General features: G+C 45.5%; 2 protein-coding genes across 2 annotated transcripts; both read right to left on the reverse strand.

Annotated features, from left to right (window-relative positions):
- Positions 1 to 2,852: 2,852 nt before the first annotated feature.
- LOC131294449 (uncharacterized) lies at positions 2,853 to 6,449 on the reverse strand. The gene is made up of 3 exons (XM_058322495.1): positions 6,429 to 6,449; positions 4,119 to 4,287; positions 2,853 to 4,048 (listed from the first exon to the last, which is right to left on the reverse strand). Exons 1-3 carry the CDS (start codon positions 6,447 to 6,449, stop codon positions 2,853 to 2,855), a joined length of 1,386 nt encoding a protein of 461 aa, XP_058178478.1.
- Positions 6,450 to 9,628: 3,179 nt separating this feature from the next.
- Positions 9,629 to 10,435, reverse strand: LOC131294450 (cuticle protein 8). The gene is made up of 3 exons (XM_058322496.1): positions 10,430 to 10,435; positions 9,995 to 10,138; positions 9,629 to 9,901 (listed from the first exon to the last, which is right to left on the reverse strand). Exons 1-3 carry the CDS (start codon positions 10,433 to 10,435, stop codon positions 9,629 to 9,631), a joined length of 423 nt encoding a protein of 140 aa, XP_058178479.1.
- Positions 10,436 to 18,930: the final 8,495 nt, after the last annotated feature.

Raw genomic sequence — 18,930 nt, forward strand, 5'->3', positions numbered from 1 at the left:
GTTAGTGATACTGTCGAAATATTGAACGCCGCTGCCATTACGATGTTACTATAAGTTATTCTCTTTTTCTTTCCACCCTTTTTCCTCTAGATAAACAGAGCCGCCCCTGGTGCGTTCGAACGTCTGTCGAAAAGCTATAGCGTATATAGCGCTGAATGTATTATTTCTTATTTTAACCAATTGAAGGAGAGGATCACCAATATGCAAACATTGCGATTCAAATGGTAATAGATCAGTGTTACAAATGCGACTTGTTGATGAGGAGACCTGCGTGGAAGGACTTGTAAAAAAACAGATCAAACAAACACACACAAACAATTAAGAATACCCTTTACTTTGCACGGCATCATGTTTACGGTACCGGCCAAGAATGAAACATCGTCAAGTGTCGCCTTGCTTGAAACCACAAACAATAACATTTTATTTTATTTTTTAATTTTATGGTTAAATTAAATGAATATGTTCATATTCACGTAAAGAAAATTTTACCCCTTTGGTACTCAAATCAACTGGTTATGATTTTATCCAATCTAGACTAATTATAAATTTACAAATTGTACTATAAACAATCTGGTTGACTGTCATAGAGATCCGTGTTGATGATTTCAGAAGCATAGAACGTCCCAATGGATACTAACGCCATCGCATTGCGCCGACTCTTCCTGGCAAAGAGTGGTGTCCTGAAGAGGCATGTATTAGGTGCGGTCCCACGTTCCACGTGATTCCCACTACCCGGTTAGTCTTTTGAGCAGGTTTTCTCTCCTCTAAAATCGAAATAAACATAACAAACTTTGGCGAGCGACAAAACGTTCTCGTTGCTAAATTTTTGGCCGTTACTGTAAGTGCAAAGATCGTCCATTGATGTGCATTTTATTTATGTAAATCCCTTTTCCCTACACCATTGTTAACTTATTTATTTTTGTATTACGTCCGTGTAGCGATAATTGAATGTAACATACAGAGGTTAGAGGTATCTGTGCGTGTACATACTTTCTTGCAGATGTGATACGGATATGTATTTTATCTTCAATGCAAATCGGCAACACAAACAAACAAACAAACAAACAAACAAACAAACCACCACGCAAACGATGGGTTATGATTTCAGGTTAAGTAATTGTTTCCAACTTCGAGCACTATTTATTGTACCTATCAGTAAGATCACATCGTTTCTTCTAAGTAGATGGATAAAAAGGAACGTATGAGTAAGAAGTGGCGCGGGACCGTTCGACTAGGATTTCATCGGAATCGAAACCAAAAACCAATACAAAACAAACACTTGAGGAAAAACAATAATGAATGTACGTTAATTAATACCAGCAAGAGGGATTATTTGAAAAGACAAACCAAACGGAGGGGGAAAAGAAAAGGAGTAAAAGATAGAAGGAGAAAGGAACAGTACTTCTGAAGACCCGTAAAAGACCAAAAGGATTATGGAAACGAATGCAAAGTATGGAAGAAAAATAATTAAATAAAATGTAACTGTAGGTGCTGAACACACACACAATCTAATGGGGTCGTTGGGGGTTAGCAGCATTTTGGGTTTTTGTTGCGACAGATCGAACGATCAGTATATATGAAAACATTACACAAATATATCAATTGCAAGTCAAAACTCTTCTGACGTTGAAAATTAAGTAAAATAAATGGCAAACAAAAGAGAAAAACTTATCACCACAACCAAGCACTCATATATTGTGAGACTTTTTAAAAAAAGTTTTAATAATCCCCCTTTCTAGAGCAATTCTTAGCCGAATGTCAATGGTGTAGTTTAAGACTAATGGATACATAAATGCAAAAACAAACGATAGACAATATGTATCCGCAACGTTCCGTTGGAGTTTGGGGCTAGCAAATACGATTGGAGATCGAAGCGGTATTAACAATTGACTGATTTTCACGGAGCGAAATCTGCAAACAAACAAAAAAAGAGCACCGCTATAAAACTATGAACATTCATGAACGTCGACGTGCAAGTTGTGCTGTAGATACAATAATTCATAACGTTTGAACAGAGCGTTTCAGTTCAATCTGTAACGGAAATGGGAGGAAATGGTTTTCAAACAGTTGTCGGTACGGTTGTATTAGCAAAAAACTATCTACTAACAAAATTGACGTGGTACCCATGTTACGAATCAGTCTGATTAGAGTTTGCGTAGAACTTATATATATATTATACAAGAAAAATCCAAATGAATACAAAGAATTTTACTCGTAAAACTTAACTATTTCGACTTGAAGAAAGCAACCAAATTTAACAAAAAAAAGCACACTGAACTGTTAACTCGTCAATTGTCCTACCTTGAATTACCTTCACCCGGCAACACACATTAAACAATAAAATTGAAAAACGATCTATATCATCAGACCATGGCTGTGAGTATCTTGCAAGTCTACGCAGATGCTCAACCAACGCGTGACGAAGACGGCCCGGGAGACGGCAAAATTCTAGTAAAAAATAAATGTTTATTCATGTTGATACACCACGTAGAGCGTAGCATAATTTTACGTAGTGGATTGTGATTCGGGCTGCACCGCACCCCGTGAATGGGGGAGGGTTTGAACGAATCCATAAATAAATAAATAACGCACTGTTCAAAGACTGTTGTGTATTGGTGCAAATTAGAAACGGTGTTTGGCTTTACTAATCGATTAGTGGAAACCGAATTGCTTCTCTCATGCTTTTGCTTATTATGTACCTGATATTTCTTTTATTGTAAGCTTTGGATCTTGTTATTCGATCTGTCTTTTTTAAACTTCTTCCTTCCTGTTTGAGTAGGTAACTATATATTAGGCGTAAATAAATACTTTGACAATAAATTAATAATAAATACTTCGAGCCCGTGACGCTATTACTCCACATCCTGCCCATCCTTGAGCGTCGTTTCGGTCATCGTTTCCGGTGTGGTAGCGCTCGCCGCGTTGTACATGACCTGGCGCTTGCGGTTTTCGAGGAAATCGTCAAACCACTCGAGTCCGTCGCCCGTCTTCAGCTTGTTGCGCTTTTTGGTGGGTCGCGTCAGCTTGTGGCGTCTCGTTGTTGGTACGTGGTACTGCTGCTGGTGCTGCTGCTGTCCCATCATCATCCCACCGATCGGCATGTCCCCGAGCACATTCGTCGGTCGATTGGAGGAGAGAATCTGCTGATGCGGATAGTCCTGTTGCGGAAGACCGTAGTTGGCGTTGAACGGCACCGGTATCTGCACCCCCGGTGGGTATCGGTTCTGCCCGAACCAGCTAGCGAAGGGATTGCCCGTGTTCTGCGCTGGCAGGAGCTGCTGGAAAGAACTTTGCACGTTATTGAGAATGTTTCCGAACGGCAGGCCGTTCTGGGGCCGCACGCCGTTGGCCAGCTGATCGAGTGGGTTCTGCTGAGGCAGCAGCTGCGGGAAGCTGGACTGCAGGTTCTGGTAGAGATTGTTCGGGCTCAAACTGGCCGGGAACTGGTTGGCGAAGTTGACGAACGGGTTTCCGCCCGCACCGGGTGCGTCGTACAGAGGTGCTGAGTTAGGGTGTCCCGGAGGTGGAAGGGGTGCGTTGAGGTGCTGTTGCGGTGCAAACGGTGCATGCTGTGGTGGAATACCGTAGGGATACTGTACCAGACCTTGGGCGGGGCTGTACTGCTGGTCGCGGATGTGCCCCATGATGGCGGCTGCATACTGCGGATCGATGACTCCCGCATCGAGGATGGGATTGTACGTGGGGTTGAGGTTGATGTGGTGCTGCTGCTGCAGGGCTGCCACTATCGCCGGGTTGTTCGTACTCGCCTGCTGATCGTACGCGGGGAAGTAGCGATCCTGCGGCGATCTGGAGGGCATCTGCGTCGGGAAGGAGGCCACCGTTTGACCGTTCGCACGGCGTATCTCCGTCTTTGCCCGGTAGCCTCCGTCGTCGGCGACGAAGTTGGTGATGATCACCGAACCGTCCGGCTGCATGTACCCGTACGAACCGCGGACCGTCCCGTTCTTCAGCTTCTCTTCGTCCCGGAACTGCAGGTTTCCACTCTGCGGATCCTCAATTTCGTACCCAAAAGCGTACGTACCAGGACCTTCAAAGAGATCAAACGAAACGAGCGTATAGCTACCGATGTTTTCATCCCGAATCGAACGTTAACTTACCGTAAGGATCGACAAAGTTGTACATTGGATTTTCAAGCGATTGTATCCGTTGTTCGGCTTGCGGAAACTGTGGAAAGTTGCGAACAAGTTTCGCCGTCCGATGCCGTCCGGGCGATGTTTCGTCGGTTGCATAAACAAAGGCGCAAGCCAATGTTGCTAGCAACAGTAACTGGGGGAGGAAAAATAAATAAAAATAAATCAAAACTACATGATCAATGGTACTCCCATCGCCGGTGGAGAAACATTAACTATCGAAGCACACATAACAGACATCATGCTGCTTAAGTAACGATAATGAATGCTAAGTAAATAAATCGTTCGATTAAATCAACTGGCGAGAAAGAAAACTGTTACTTTGAAATTTCATGTTGTGCACAATACTCAAATCCCAATCGAGCGTTTTTTTAACATATGAAACATTAAAAATCTCATTCTTCGCATTAAAAAATTCTCAATATATTTATTGATGTTTGCACAAATTGTTTAAACTCATTGTTCAATCATTAGTCTTTTGAATTAATGATCTTCCCTCCAAGAAGAGCAACAACAGCAATTGAAGATTTGACTAATGGAACACCCGTCAATTATCGAGAAATGTTTTATAACACTATAATTCCTCTGCGATTGATGACATCGGCTTCGCATTGCAATTATAGTATCATTCGATCTCACCCCCTCCCCTGTGGCAATCATCATCGCCGAATGCGACTCGAAAGTGCACTCAACCACCGGCTCAGGAACAGTAAAAAGTAACACTTGAACACTCGAGAGTCAATTTACCGACATCTCATCCTCAGCCCCTCAAGTGATCGCGGTCGCGTGTAGGTTGTCACGTCGCATCCATCGGGAGAGTCCTCCCACAGGTCCTGCTCGGTTTCGTTTGTTTCCCACCGAAAAACAACCCCGTGAACCGTTGTGCTTCAGAGTGGGAACACCAAACCGCTTTTGAAACCATCAAACCCGTGAAAGCTGATGCAGCGAGAAGCCATTGCGAGAAATTCGCATCCATTTGATAGAACTTGTACACACCTCTGTTTCCGTTTCGGGGCCCCCGTAACGGCGCACTTTCACAGCAGGATCAAACTGCACCCGATGGGGCCCCGAATGCGAAAGGTGAAGCTGCATGCCCGTTAATTGGTAGCCGGTGCGAGATCGCTACACCTCCACGATTCGGGGCTTCTTGATCGCTCAATTCTTAATTAAATTTTGTCGCTCGTCCAAAGCGGCGACATACTGCTTCGCTGACTCAAGCGAGGGTCGATGAACCGCACAGCTCCAGAGGAAGACGTTAGACTTCCGCCCCGAGTGATGTGGGTTACTGAATCCGAAAGGCAGCACACACGAAAAAAAAACGAGAACTAAATCGCGAACGGCGCTGTTGTTCGTTGACTTAGCTGCCGGTTCGGTAGTAGGTAGATCGTCGTAAGGCAAACCTGTTCTATGAGCTCAATATAGGCCAGCTTCCCCAAAATGGGCCTTACCACTTTAGAACGGCGGGGGAGCGCGGGTGTGGTCGCGGGGTTTATGTGTGCAAACATCTTCAAACCCAGAACGATGGGGTCCATCGTGAAAGAAAAAACATCCACGCTTTCGACACATCGGAATTAGACAAATCCGCACAAATGTCTTTTCCTACGATCATTAGGTCGATCTAATCCGCAATTATTTTCGACTTAGTAGCCGATCACATCGTTCACCCGTTCTCTAATGGAATTTTTCATTCATTCTTCAAGCCCCGAAAATAATTCTCCTTCCTTATTCTCGCATTTCCCGTGTTATTGAACTCTTTTCGTGTTGAAAATAAGTCATAATCCGGGGCCACAAAGATCACTGATTTTATTGCCTGACACACCTTCCCCGGGGGAGGAAATCTGTCCCAAACGCAGTCGAAATTTTACGAGATGTTAGTTCGTTTCGATTTGCCTTCTGTGGGCAGCTCAATCACGTAGTATCTGCTGAATGTTTACGATAAGATTAAGTTTGTGTTGTTTTATTTAAAAATTCATCATTTAATGTCTTCATAGGTTTTGTCACAGACACACATTGAGTTACCATACACTTGAATCCCTTTTGTAGCGATCTAGTCATTAATGTTTTTTAGATAGTTTTTATGGTTATTGATATTGATAATCAATGTTTAAAAATGTTTTCTAAATGTGTTTTAAATTTTAATCATTTAAAGTAAGTTGTAAATGATCTGCTTAATTTTACTGGTTTTGTGCATGTTCCATGCACTTACGAACCCCAAAGTTATGTCAGAAAAGTTTATAATTTTTTAAATATTCCGTTTGTGGTTTTAACGTGACTCACCTGATATTTCCAACTCCTCATAGTTGCTGAAGCTTGTTCTCTTGTTTATTTATTTGCTTAGCGCTGCTATGGTCAATTTAGTAGAAAATTACGCTTGTTTTCCGGCTTGTTTGGACACCGCTTCTTTTTTTTCCTCCTAAACTTTTCCACTATCCATCTATCGTGCACAAGAGTAAAAACCGCGTCACCTCTAGGTCACTTTTTTCACACCAACAGTGCTCGGACAATCACACCGGCATATTCCCGGGAACGCACACATAAAACACACCCTCGCGATGGCGCTTCGATGTTTTTCCAAGTTCCTCTCGGATATTCACCCACTGTCGGACTGATCGGTGGCCAGCATTTCGCGTGTGTATTTATAAAAGTTTTTGGCAGTCCGTCAACCACCCGTCCCAGCTTCACCAATCCGCCCCCTCTGGACGGTAACTCCCGGAAACGAAAGCGCACGTTCTTTATTTCTCGCGGGCCGCGATCTCTTTCTACTATTTGCTCGCTCACGCACCCCGCAAAAAAGGGTGTGATTAAAAGAAAGCATTCTTCTCCGTTCGCATCTTCCGCTAAGCTGGGCAGCGGGAGGGCTCCAAATGGAAAAAGAAATTGCGCCGAAGACAAATTGCCAAACTTTCTGCTGTCATATTTTTTTTTAATTTTATTTTTATGGCGTGAAATGGCCCAGACCGCACCGAAGCTATGTGTGAGAATTCAAAAGTAGCACGTGTATCTGGATGAGTGATGGCATTTTGAAAATGTTCTTCCCGGTACAATAAACCACTCAACAGTTTTGAACTTTGAACGCTAGACCAAGTTTATGTTGCTCTCGCGGCAAAGCATTAAATTTGTTACGAAGGATCAGACGCATGAGAAAGTTGGTGTCATGTAATTTATGAATTTTCCATAAAGTTAGACATTTATAGAATCCATAGGATAAGTTAGATTATTCCTTTTTCGGTGACACATATTAAAGCTTGTTAAATTATTGCTTATTCCCACGATGGTGGCGCCTCTTGCAAATAACCTGACTGTTATAAATCTCTCTCATAAAAAAATAATTCCACCAATACTGGTAACTGATCACGATCAATGGCACCTCGCAGAAGGGGGGTGGGTGGGCGTACTATGGCCATAACCCAACCGGACATTGCATCTTCCTACCGTTGCTTGCATCATCCCAGAACGGATCGGCGAAAAACCACGTTACGCTGCGGTGGCGGTTCCGTTTTAAGCGGTGCTTTTTGCGCGTACGGCACAAAGATTTAGGCGACAGCTTGACAAATGTAAACGATGCGTGTGCCTTTTTCTGCGACCACCAGAACAATGCTAACTGATGATGCGTTAAACGGTCGAGAGATTTAGTGCGGCAGAATGAAAGAGCGAATTACCATCGCCGGAACCGGGATTAAACTTTTGAAGCGTTTTGTAACAGTCATATCTACCGTTGAGGTCGTGAGTCACGTGGTTCGCAACGGAAAAAATATTCATAAATTTTACCTGTCCCGCCAGGTACAGAGTGGAAAACAATGCTTATTATTGAGGGAATAATTAACCGTTGGCTACTTCCTTAAACTCTCCACTACGTTCAACAAGATCTCTGTAAATTGAGGACAAACAATAATCTCGTCTGGCATGAGTTTCTCTTGTGGCTAACCATTACACTTTGCTACACCTTGGGACTAGAAACTTTCATGCCTTACCATGATTCATGTTCAATTTACACTTATCTTTCTTTTTTCATGTGAAGAAGGTGCGGTGCAGCGTGCTTTGAAGAAATGGACCGTTTCCAAAAATTTATAAAAAAAAACATGTTTGGTTTTTCCAAACATTCCTAAGCCCTGCCCAATTCAAATATAAAGGTATTTCACTTTCACTGGTTTTTTTCTTAATCTACTCTTTTGCTTCCACTGGTGACTTAAGCTTTCTCTGGGATCATGATCTTGTTTCAAGGTTGTCAACCAAGAACAGCTTTATCTGTTTTTTGATTAATTGAATGCCAGCGCATTCATTACTTTTAGTCTTTTCCATTTATTTTCTCTTTCAGTTTGCCCCAAATCGGGCAGGCTTTTTGAATTCAGGCTGAATTTGAATCGCAAGAAACCATTCTACCATGCTGTTGCAAACTTATTTTCTTTCTCATTAATCCAATCGAACAATCGGCCGTCATATAAGTTTTATATAAAAATTCATGGTTTTTATTCATTATTTACAGTTCTGATACTTGCATCTGGTTTCACATGGATGTAAATGATTGCTTCGTAATGTGTTTTGTTTTTTTGGCTCTGCACTCCCGTTGCCTCACTCGCCACGATTGCCTCCGCTCGTGAGCCAAGGGAGCACGGTTTTTCATTTACATTTGCAGACTGGCTGCCATCCCTGGACGGCTGGGCCGCATATGAGAGAGCAACACGGCCTCAGCGCGCCGACCGGGACGAACAACCAAAAGGCAATAGTAATGGTAGTAGTAGAAGTAGCATTAACAGTAGTAGGTAGTAATAGATAGTGATCACAGAGCGATAGAGTGTGTGTTTGTGTGATGGTGTGTTTTTCACGCGCCGTGTACATAGAGCGCCGACGTACGCAAGGAGGTAACAAGGACCCGGAGCCGGGTTTTTTTTAAAGATCATTGGAAAATGACACCCGCACATAAAACGGAACGGAAAGATCGAGTGTTGGGCGATCGTCCATCGCCCGAGGAGAGGAGGACCGCCGCGCACCAAAGGTGGATGGATGATAGTAGCGATTCAGGCGTATACACAGCACACGCCGTCTGATGGCGTTACATGGCGTTACCGCTGTTAGCCGGTGCGATCGAAGGGCGCGAGGGGCGATGGGCAGAAAGCAAGGAAAGGTTACAGGCGGAAACGGAACGGGACGGGAAGGGCCGAGAAGAGAAGCCACAAAGCGTTCATTTATATCCAGTTCCACTCGTTGCCCTTATTGCTTAGCTGGGATTCTACCTTCGGTAACGTGGTACGTTTGTTTGTTTGTTCCTTGCGCTACACACGTGTTTGTGTGTTTGTTTCCCACGTGGCGTCGTCGTCGTCGTCTAGCAAGATCCTTCCTTTCCGCGGGCGTTTCGCGGACTTCGTCGTTCTACGCGGAGACAGTGAGAGATGTGACTACGATTCTAAGTTTTGAAGAGTGGATAAATTGGCTTTGTGAGCTTGTGTAGTTGGGCGAATGGTGTCGGCTGCTCGGTCTCCTTAGTGCACGTAGTGGCTCAGGACCGGGGCGTGGGCGTAGTGGGCGACCGGGGCGGCGACGACCTTCTGGACGGCCGGGGCCGACTTGTGGACGACGGCGTTGAATCCGTTGTGGTCATCGGCGGTGTAGTCGACGGTGCGCACCGAACCATCGGGCTCGACCAGCGAGTACTGACCCTTGACGACATCACCGTCGCGCTCCTCGGCCTGCGACTTGATGTCTCCGGTATGCGGGTCCTTGATGCCGTAGTTGAACGAGTACTTCGGGTAGGCCTGCAGCACGGAACACGAAAGCAAAGAAGCACGCATAAGTCACCATGAACTAGTTTGGACGCCAGGTTCAGCGAGGGAGAGCATTGTTCTTACCACCGGCTCGGCAACGACGTGCTTCAGGACGGGGGCGGCATGCACCAGCGGGGCGGCGTGAACCAGAGCGGGGGCACCATAGTGGCCGTATTCGACCGGCGACGCACTGACGGCGACGGCGAGCAGAGCAATGGCAACGAAGCACTGCAAGAGGCGGAAAGATGGTAAAACGAACGATTTAGCGTTTGACTCCTGGTTCACTGAATATTTGTGGGGCCATAGTGGCATCTTCTGAAGCACAATTCAAGGGAACCATAGGTTTTATCCACACATCAACCACATGATCAACCATTAAGTCACTTAGTATCACCTATGTTTCAAGCACTAGAACGTTTTGAAACATTACTTTAACTACTTTGAAACTTCTAGTTCACTGTTCTATTATTTTCTACTTGTTTAAACTTCCAACTCAGAACGCCATTTCACGCTTCGTACCTTCATTTTGGTGTGTGGATTTGTCTGTTGTTTCGAACCGTGCAAACACGCTTTTAACGCTGTTTCGGCTGTGTGCTGTGCTGTGACACTTCAGGTGAGAACCAACAACTGAAACTGATGTCTACTGCAATGGCCAAAACGTCTTTTATACCGAAAAACGCTAACCTGCGGCAGAAAACCGATCCTAGACCGGGGACTAGAATGCCACCGGAACCCGAAAAGGACGGTCCCCAGAGGGGGGTTTTTTCAGTGCAGGCCAGAAAGAGAAGGTGAGAGATGAGGGTGGAGAGGGGGACCCCGGGTGGTGGTGATCTTCGGCCACCTTGATTCGAACCTGTGCCGGCGGGGTTAACTGCGCCTGCAAACGCTCCTACTCCGTCACTGACACGAACTGCGTCTGTGGAGATGGTTGCTGGTCTGTGGAGAAGGCAGGCGGAGAAGGGGAGAAGAGAGGGGGGGGGGGGGGATTGTGTGAACGTGGGGACCCATTGAACAAACGCAAAACCCAAACACTCCCACAACGCAATCCGCACATGCCAGGGTGTGTGGAGTGGGCCGGGGTTTTCTTCTTTTCTGCAAGCACGAAGCTTCGTGAAAACAGGAGTTTTCAATGAAAATCTCCTTAAAACCCCCCCAGAGATTTTCCATACCAGAACCGCGAGTCAGCGAGTGGTAGGCACCAGACGGTCAACTACGCAAACGTGTGCGAGAAAGGGAAGATGCCGACATAGAGAGCGAAAGTGAGAGCGTCTCAAGACGGTTGCCATGCCGCGCGCGGAAGGGAATCGCAAATCAAACACGCACCTCCATCGGCGAAGCTAGAGTTCGCGGGGCGCACAGAAGGCTCGCTGGGCCACGGAGACACACACGCGCTCATACATGCACACAGCACTTAACGCGATTAAAAGTGAGAGTAATGGCGCACGGGGCAGCAGAAAAAGAAGAGTCCGAGACGCCGAACACCCGATGCTGCAGCTGGTAGTGCAGCGTGTCCGCGGACGAGAAGCCCGCCGGGAGGCGTAGAACAGCCAAACGATCGGCGACGCGGTTCGTGTTACAGTCACCCCACCATCAACAGCTTCGATTCACGAGCTGCTTCGCTTCACGATGCGATCGCGGGTTTCCAGCGCGACGATCTTCTAGCCGATCCGCCAGCGGACCGTTCTGGACCACTTGGTCGCGCGCTGGAGTCCACACTCCACCGTCGGCGGTCGTTTGGAAGGTTTCGGTGCCGAATGGAAGGAACGATCAGACCCTCGTTTACTCGATCGTTAGGCTGATAAATGGGACACGGTCGTTAGTTTGAAGTGTGCAATAAAGAATGGCTTAATTTCTTTACCTCAAACCATGCAGTTTAGCAGACAATCGTCGTTTGAAGCAATTTGCTAAGTGCGTAGTGAACTCTACATATTTTTTAACAAAGGTTTATGTGCCTCATTAGATTGGTTTTATTAAAGTTTTCTCTCTTGAAAAATACCAACTACACCAAATAAAGTGCACCAAAGTTTTTGCATCAGAATTATCCGTTTGAAGTGAAACATTTTAAATGGTGCGCATTTGGGTAAAACAAAATTGTACCTAAAATGTTAGTATTGGTTGACAAATTAAGTTTACCTTTTTAGTGTTATGGTTTAGTTTTAAAATCGAATTCTTGCAAGCTCTGTTAGGGAGCTTAATTCAAATACATAGTTTACAATAACTTTACAGTTATATTAGTTTGGCCACATTTCATAACAAGTTTATTTTAAACAAGTAGATTTGGATGGACAAATTAGTTTAACGATTCGTCTCTCGAGAATTATTCTACAATCATAGTTTGATCTATCAGCAGCGATACTAACAAATAATCTATTTTATGTCATACTCTGAAAATTTATTATTTTGTGAAGTAGCAATATTACAAACATAAACAATGATCATACAAAGTTCTGATTTAATTGACCTTTCTGATTTAATTGACCCTCTGACCTTACAAACCTCATGAAAAACGTGTTAAATAGCGGTTGCTAAAATATAAACCATCAATACAAAATCAGCTTCGATGATGGAAATATATCCACACTTAGCTAATTCCAAGTTTTATATAATTTAATGTAATTAAGTATTTGATTGTAGTTACTTCTTCTTCTTCTTCTTGGCGTAACGACCTCTTGGTCATGCCTGCCCCGTTAAGGGCTTACGAGACTTGTTTCCCTGTTGTACGTGGATAGTCAGTCCTCTCGTACAGGGGAGGGTCCGGTCTCGGTTGGGATTCGAACTCACGCCGTCGAGGTGGTGAGCCCCGGCGCTCATGGGCCGATTTTTCTAACCGGCGCTACCGCTCGGCTGTCGCGGACCCCTTGATTGTAGTTAATAACGATTAAAAATGATAAAAGTATCAGGAAACCGCATTTATTTTAAAAGATAATTCTTCAACTTCTTCAAGACATACTTTTTCATTTTGTTCAAATTCTCTGTTCAAATATAAACTGTTATTTATAGTGTTTGTTCCTGAATGAAAGCTCTAAAAAAAAAACAAAAAAAAAAACAAAAAAATTGGTACATTTTCATTAATTCATACATGTATTAAGTTTTTTTTTTTCATAAATACTCCAATCATTAAAAAATGATACTGGTCTATTAAAGTACAAAAAGATAATAATAAAAGCGAATTTTGAAGAATCCACAAACAAAAAACCGTTCTACTGTTTGTTCAATCTACCAACAACATAATTAATGATGGTCGTTTGATCGGTAAAAAAAGCAGCATCCCAGGCTAGAAGTCGTTCGATTGGTCACCGCAAACACGACCGATCGTAAAAAGTTCCCATAACAAATGCCATCGTACCGGCTTCCAGCCTGGCCAGTGTAGCGTTTACCACACAGACACACTCTACAAGGTTTCAATTACGAGCCCGAAACACCCGGCGCGCTTCCCTTCCCGCACACTAGAACGCTCATAATTGTGCCCAAAACTACCGAGTCCGAGCGTTCGCGCAGCATGATTGCCCAAGCGCCCCGGAGGCGACCGAAAAAGAGCTCCGCACGACGAACCAGATGAAGCTGTGAACCACTTCCCCGTAAGCGCTGGCGCACACATCACGGCCACACATCACTGTGAGAACTTCATCGCGGGTTTTGCAGAGGGGGGGACCAATGCAATGCGGTGCAATCGGTGTCATAAACGACTCAAGACGTTGTGACTTCCCCGGTCCACTCGTGCGCATTGTATCGATTTCAAATAGCTTGCTCTTTTTTCTTCACCTTTAGCAGTTATGCTCCCGTAGATCGATCTTTTGTGATCACCTCGCAGCCTCATAAACGGTTTATGAGTGTGTAGCTCGAGCAAAAAACGCTTTTTTGCGCCCTCCCCGGGCCAAAATGGATGCGTCATTCCGAGCGCGTCGCGTCCGGTGCGGCAATTACGTCCGGGCGGTCGCAGCGTTCTGCACGCCTCGCAGTCGCCTCAGTCCGACGTGTCACACACCGAGCGCCCAGGGACGCATCTCGTCGGCGAGGTGACATTGAAGCGGAACTTAATAGGAGTGTACGGTTGATTAGGAGCGCGCAATGACGTGTCGGATTGCTAGCGCCTGGCGGTGATTTTGGGAGGATCGAGCCACCCTAAAGTGGACGGAAGGGACGGAAGGATGTCCCGAGCAGATTGAAGCCACCGCCACACGATTGATCTTGATCTTGATGGCTGAACGAACAACGCTCGGTAAATGGCCCGAGGAAATGGCACCGTCGAACGCGCAAGGGCAAGCATGTAAATTGGCCGAGCGTGGAGGAAGGCTGCACGGGCTCTCTAGAATCGAGCATAATTTCAGTCACGTTTTCCAGCGAAACGTCTTTCTTTTGCCGGCACAGTCATCTGCTGCAGGGAGGTTTATCGTCGTTTGTAAGTGTCGCTCAATGCTATTTTATCTTCGGGTAATGTTCCGAGGGGCTCTATTTGTTGTTCTAATGATTACTGATGTCAAATTATGTGTTTATACTGGTACTGTACACTTTGTAGATGAATTTGTTAATCTTTGTTGAAATATTTGTTAATTTCTTTCCTTCAATCGACCCTTATGTGCCCGTAAAAGGAAGAAACAATCTCGCCTCCAAAATTAATAAATAGTTTGTTTATGTTTGTGTAAAACGAATCCCCATATTCCAATTATTTGTGCTGTAATTGATCACGCCTTTACAATGCGTCGGCTGCTGGTGCCCGGTCGCTACTGTATCGGTGTCGAAAATCTGGTTATTTTTCGATAATTAATCGTTCCAAATCGACGCAATACCGTCGCCGACCAAGTTCACCTCACGGTGGCTTTCATGTTTGCTGCCCTTTTATTTTAGTTCAGTTCTCTTTCTCTCTCGTTTTTCCCGAATCAGGGTGTCATTAAAAAAGGTGTGCTTAAAATGGAGGCGGAGAACTTGAAGCGGGCGCTAGAGCTGGATGATGGGAGGAGGTGGGGGTGTGGAGAAAACATGCACCTCAAAAACCCATCGATTAACGTTCCATCTCCATTTATGGCACGGGAGTTACGGAAAACGAACACCCTCCGCTCGCAAAGCCAAACGCCATTGTCGTCCGACGGAAAGAACGGACGAAAGATTTGTGCGTTAGGGCAAGCGACGAACCTCCTTTCGGTTGTGCCCGTTTGATTCGTTCGAAAGATTGATCGAATTTGGGTCAAGGGCTTTGGAGAGAGGCAAAAAAAAAACAGGGGAAAATAAACAAAATGAAACGAACCGTAAGGGCGCAACAAGGAAGCATGATGCAAAACGCACTACGACCCTCAACCTCACCAAGCACTACTCCCTTTGCGTGCGTGTGCTTTTCGACGGATGCAATGCGACGGAGCGGCACTTGGTGGGCCGCTGGGTCCACAACAATCGCAGTACGTGAGGCGGCCCGAACAGAGATTTATTTATGTCCCCAGAGGCTGCCGGGACGTGGGTTCCGTTGGCCGCCGCCGCCACCGTCATCTCCGGTGGTGCCCAATCTCCGGTGGTCGGGGCAATCGCCACCGCCGGTGTGCAGTGCTTGCAGCGAAATTTCCCAATCCATGTGAAACTGCGCCACTCCAACTGCGCTGCAGTCCGACGTGCACGACGCCGTCTAGCCGCCGAGCTCGCGAGGTCCCCGCCAAACAACGCACGGCCGGCCCGGGCTTTGCTCTTACCGTGCACTATTATTGAAATGGAAGAAGGAAAAAATTAATTTCGTAATCAATCCATCCTCTGGTTCTCTTGTTTCTCGTCGGATTCGGGTGTGTAGTTTTTTTTATGTTTTCGTTGTTTTATTTTCGCTCCACCCCCGGCCATTCGCGGCACATCCACACACGGTTTAAGAGATTTTTTCTTCTCTTGGTGAGGCTGATGTGTTTCGTTTCGATTGCCACAAAACCAAAAACGCCACTCCAGTACTGATCCCATTCCGTGCGCAACCGTGGCTTACGATCGCGCGAGGACGCACAAAGTCAAAAATAAAAGGGAAAAAAAGATCACATCTTACCATTGGCGCAAGAAAAATCGATCTTGCCCCGCACGCGGACGAAAGCAATGAAAATCGGCCGACCGCACTCAGGGTCAATGGGAGGTCAATTTGCGTAAAGCCGCCGAGATGGTTATTGCGTCTCGTTTGCACATTCCCGGGCGACGCCGATTTTGCACCTAACGAGGGGGTTTTTTTTGCGAAAGTGGTGTGTTTTCAAAACCAAAAAAGAAAAATAGCAAATTCTCGCCAAACCACACATGGATGTCATTTCAATCTTGTAAAATACATTCCCACCCCCCGCCGCCGTTAGGTGCGTGAGTTCCGTACCGTGCCAAACTCCCAAAGCACGACATCGGAGGGTATATAAAATCCACAACGAGGTGACAGGTTGCCATCAGCGCGGTTTTCGTTACCGTTTGATATCTTAATGCGCCATAAGATATTGCACTGCATTAGCCTAGCTCGACGGTGCGAGACATAAACCTAGTTCGGGTTATTTTTTTTATTTTTTTGCTCGCTTTCCGAACGGCGCTGTGAAGGTTCAAACACGCGTGTCCTCGATTTAGTTAAAAATAAAACCGAGATTTTGTTCACGTACGATCCTTGAAAAAGTGTGAAGAAATTTGTCAAAGGTTGCAGAATTGAATGACATTCAACAAAAATCATCGAACAAAATTCAACATTGAAAAAATATATTAAAATATTCAACATGCAGTTGTAAAGAGGTATACACTTCCGTAACCAAATCTTTGCTGTACCTCATCGGAGGGTTTTTTTTTCAACAGGAAGCGCGCTATTTCCTAAATCCAATCCATCAATCCTACATCTCCAATGCTTACGTGAAAGAATAATGCAGCGTGATCAATCTTCGTGCGGCCTTGAAAACTAATTCCAACCACCGAGCAGAACGGTTGCCCTCCAGAAGTCGATCATAATCGCTGCATCTAACCGAGCGTGGCATTGCCTTTATTTGGCAATATCTTTTTCCAATGATTTATTGAGGAGGTTCACTTCCTGCGCCGCTGCGTACAATGGTGCGCCGGTGCTACTGGAATCGAGTTGTTTTTTCTTCTCCGGTTTCCTTGTCGATTGTCAAGCGAAGCGAGTAGGCAGGAGGAGGAAAAAATCAAATTTCTTTTTTTTTTCTCCACCCCGTCATCACCATCCTGCGTATCATTAAAATTTGACGCTAGAGACATAATTTTGTACGCTAGCGCTGACTAATGGGAGGGAGACGGCTGAGTTGAACACCAAAAAAACCCAAGGAAAGCAAGCCGCGCACGAAAACCGTGCTAGACGCAAGGTGTTTCCAGTAGCTTATCTGTCTGAGCGTCGGTTCGGAGCGTTCGTCCATCAAATCTTTGCGAAATCTTAGCCGTTTGTTTGGGGTTAGTTTTGCGAAGAACGCCTCCATCCGGTTGACAGCTGGAAAGGTCGAGTCGAAGGTACCGAAGTGCGTTACCAGCCAAGTTGGTAGAGCTCCGATTTGGAATGAATTTCGGAAGAATTGAATTGATCCATAAGTTGTCAAATATTAGTATTAACAAATTCAAGATTTTTAGAAATTTTTCTAAATACCGCAAGTTTTTCGATACCATAAATACTTCCCCCAAATATTTGAAATACCTTCTACTAATCGTTACTCACCTTCACTACAGTCGCGTCCAAATTAAAGCCAAAGCCAAGCCCAGTACACGTCACTGCACACCGATTTACGGTTGCGGCTCGACGATTTATACAAATTAATAATATCTTTCGCGTCCCTCGCGATCTCATGGGATCGACACGCAACTGCGGAGTGTATGGCGCAACTCCAGCTCGGGAGACCCAACCCCCAAAAACAACCATTGCGTGTCGGAATCGGCAAAGTGAGGCATAAGAAATGCGGGAAAAAATTTCGCGTGATTTTTGCACTGACCGTCGCGGTTGACAGATAGTTTTAGATACCCCAAAGGCGTGGGATCTGCCAAGGCCTGACTTGGTAGTTGTTTGATTTGCTGATACTTTTGAGATTAATAAAATAGAGAGAAAACAATACTGCTAATAATAAACATTTTCGAAAAAAAAATATCTCATCCTTTCTCTTAAGTCACTGTTTTCTCTGCTTCTGTCTGCAAACCTTAAGAACTCTACTAAACCATTTCTTGTCGATCATTGAAAGGCCAACCGAAGGAAGCAATTTCAGTGGCACAATTTCCCATTACAAAAAGGTTCCATTTGTCCTGCACAAAGGACCACGGGTGATTTTTTTTTTGGCGTAAGGCCCTGCATTTACGGCGTCGGGTCAAACTGCGCTGCGGTTGCCTCTTTATATAGGCCACTCAATTACGCCCTTACCGAAAGTGTCACGCTAAATTGCCCACCCGTTTGACGGGCCTCTGAAAAGCGTTCGGCTGGGAGGTTGGTGAAGAAAATAAAGGTTTCATTTCGACCCGCCTTATTGTACTCGCTGTTCAGGCGTTTCAATAGAGTGGGCAAGGAAGGGATGAAGGGGGTAAAGGCTTACCGACCGTCGATCGAACGCCACCGGATCGATCGGTGTTTTGCCGGGTGTATGCAAATTCTGAACCATTTGAACTCCGTGCACAATTAAATGGGATTACATAACTCCAAACCGAACCGCGGCCCGGCCACTCTCACCAGGTGCATACGTGTGTTTGTTATTGTGTGTGTGTCTAGGTGCTCTTGCTACATGCGAATTCCTTGCAAAAAGGGCCACCATAGCTTGAACTAACTTACGGCATGAATCAACGACCCGGTTCCAGGTGAGCTTTTCCGCGAATTTTCTCAACTACTCTCGCTTCAATGGGTTGCTACAAAGGCGACGACGGCCGTCCCTTGACAAGCGTTAGGAGGCTTGCAGTTCTGCAGCCTAAAGTACGCCCGGAGGGCCACCCGTAGCGTAGTGCCAACTTCTTCCTCCCCCCCCCCCCGTGCGCCGATGCTTTTCCCTGCCCGTAATGAAGATACTCGCCGGTCGGCACTCAAATCAATAAACCTTCCCCCGGAGCAACGTGTTGGAGGTGTGCGA

The sequence above is a fragment of the Anopheles ziemanni genome, chromosome 2, assembly GCF_943734765.1.
Source record: "Anopheles ziemanni chromosome 2, idAnoZiCoDA_A2_x.2, whole genome shotgun sequence".
In the NCBI taxonomy this organism is placed as follows: domain Eukaryota; kingdom Metazoa; phylum Arthropoda; class Insecta; order Diptera; family Culicidae; genus Anopheles; species Anopheles ziemanni.

Coding starts and splice junctions, on each gene's coding strand:
- LOC131294449 (XM_058322495.1), bottom strand. CDS start 6,449: ATGAGGAGTTGGAAATATCAG. Junction 4,288..6,428: donor TGAGGAGTTGGAAATATCAG/GTGAGTCACGTT, acceptor TTCCTCCCCCAG/TTACTGTTGCTAGCAACATT. Junction 4,049..4,118: donor CAACTTTGTCGATCCTTACG/GTAAGTTAACGT, acceptor ATCTCTTTGAAG/GTCCTGGTACGTACGCTTTT.
- LOC131294450 (XM_058322496.1), bottom strand. Junction 9,902..9,994: donor ACGTCGTTGCCGAGCCGGTG/GTAAGAACAATG, acceptor TCCGTGCTGCAG/GCCTACCCGAAGTACTCGTT.